This window comes from Mastomys coucha, unplaced genomic scaffold, assembly GCF_008632895.1.
Source record: "Mastomys coucha isolate ucsf_1 unplaced genomic scaffold, UCSF_Mcou_1 pScaffold22, whole genome shotgun sequence".
Classification (NCBI taxonomy): domain Eukaryota; kingdom Metazoa; phylum Chordata; class Mammalia; order Rodentia; family Muridae; genus Mastomys; species Mastomys coucha.
The window spans coordinates 128,096,161-128,096,928 of record NW_022196905.1 but is presented as its reverse complement, the minus strand read 5'-3'; the positions used below and the strand labels follow the sequence as shown (position 1 = coordinate 128,096,928).

At 43.4% G+C, this 768-nt stretch overlaps 1 protein-coding gene across 1 annotated transcript in view; it reads left to right on the top strand.

The window, feature by feature from the left end:
* The window catches only part of Gtf2i (general transcription factor IIi), a 61,336-nt gene that overhangs the window by 38,978 nt on the left and 21,590 nt on the right, over positions 1–768 (top strand). The window contains exon 12 of the mRNA XM_031391159.1: positions 392–463. Within this exon, the coding sequence (XP_031247019.1) occupies positions 392–463 (72 nt within the window). The remainder of the gene's footprint in view (positions 1–391; positions 464–768) is intronic.

The following is a 768-nucleotide window of genomic DNA, read 5'->3' as shown; positions in this document are numbered from 1 at the left end:
TTCTACCTGGCATGCTTGGCCTTGCTTGTAATCCAGTACACGGGAGGTAGAGCAGGCTGGCCTGCTTGCTGAGTTCCACGCTAGCCAGGGCTAATGAAATACTGTCTCAGACGTGAATTAACTAAAAAAGTGTATTGTAAAGTCTGCATTTGTTAACTGGATAAGGCTCATCAATTCTATCTAATTCAGGACATCAAAAACAAATTATAGTTTGTTTTGTGTTCCTCAGAATGGAGGGTGAGTTGCCCCATGTAGATTAATAAGTATCTCCTGAAGTTTTAAAGGGAACTTCTGTCAAACAAAAGGGGAAAATTAACTTCAGGTATTACCATTTAACACCCTGACCAAGGAAAAGCCGCTAAACCCAACAAATGTGTCTATTCCCTCACAGTGAAGGAAGAGTGGTATGCGCGGATCACCAAACTGAGGAAGATGGTTGACCAGCTCTTCTGCAAGAAATTTGGTAAGGAGGCTCTTCACCCAAAGTAAACATTACAGAGTACCTTTTAAAGAAGCTGCATATGTGAGTTTGTGTGTAGTGTGTGTGTGGAGGGGTCACATGTGTGCAGGTATCCACAGAGGCCAGCAGAAGGTGTCAGGTCTCCTAGAAACTAGATTTACAGGCAGTCGTGAGCCACCTAATCTGAACCTGGGTCCTCTGGAAGAGCAGCAAGCACTCTGAACTGCTGAGCCATCTTTCTAGCCCCAGATGCTCTTTTATCTCTTTGTTTTGTTTTGTTAAAAGTTGTTTCATGGAGCTGAAGAGAT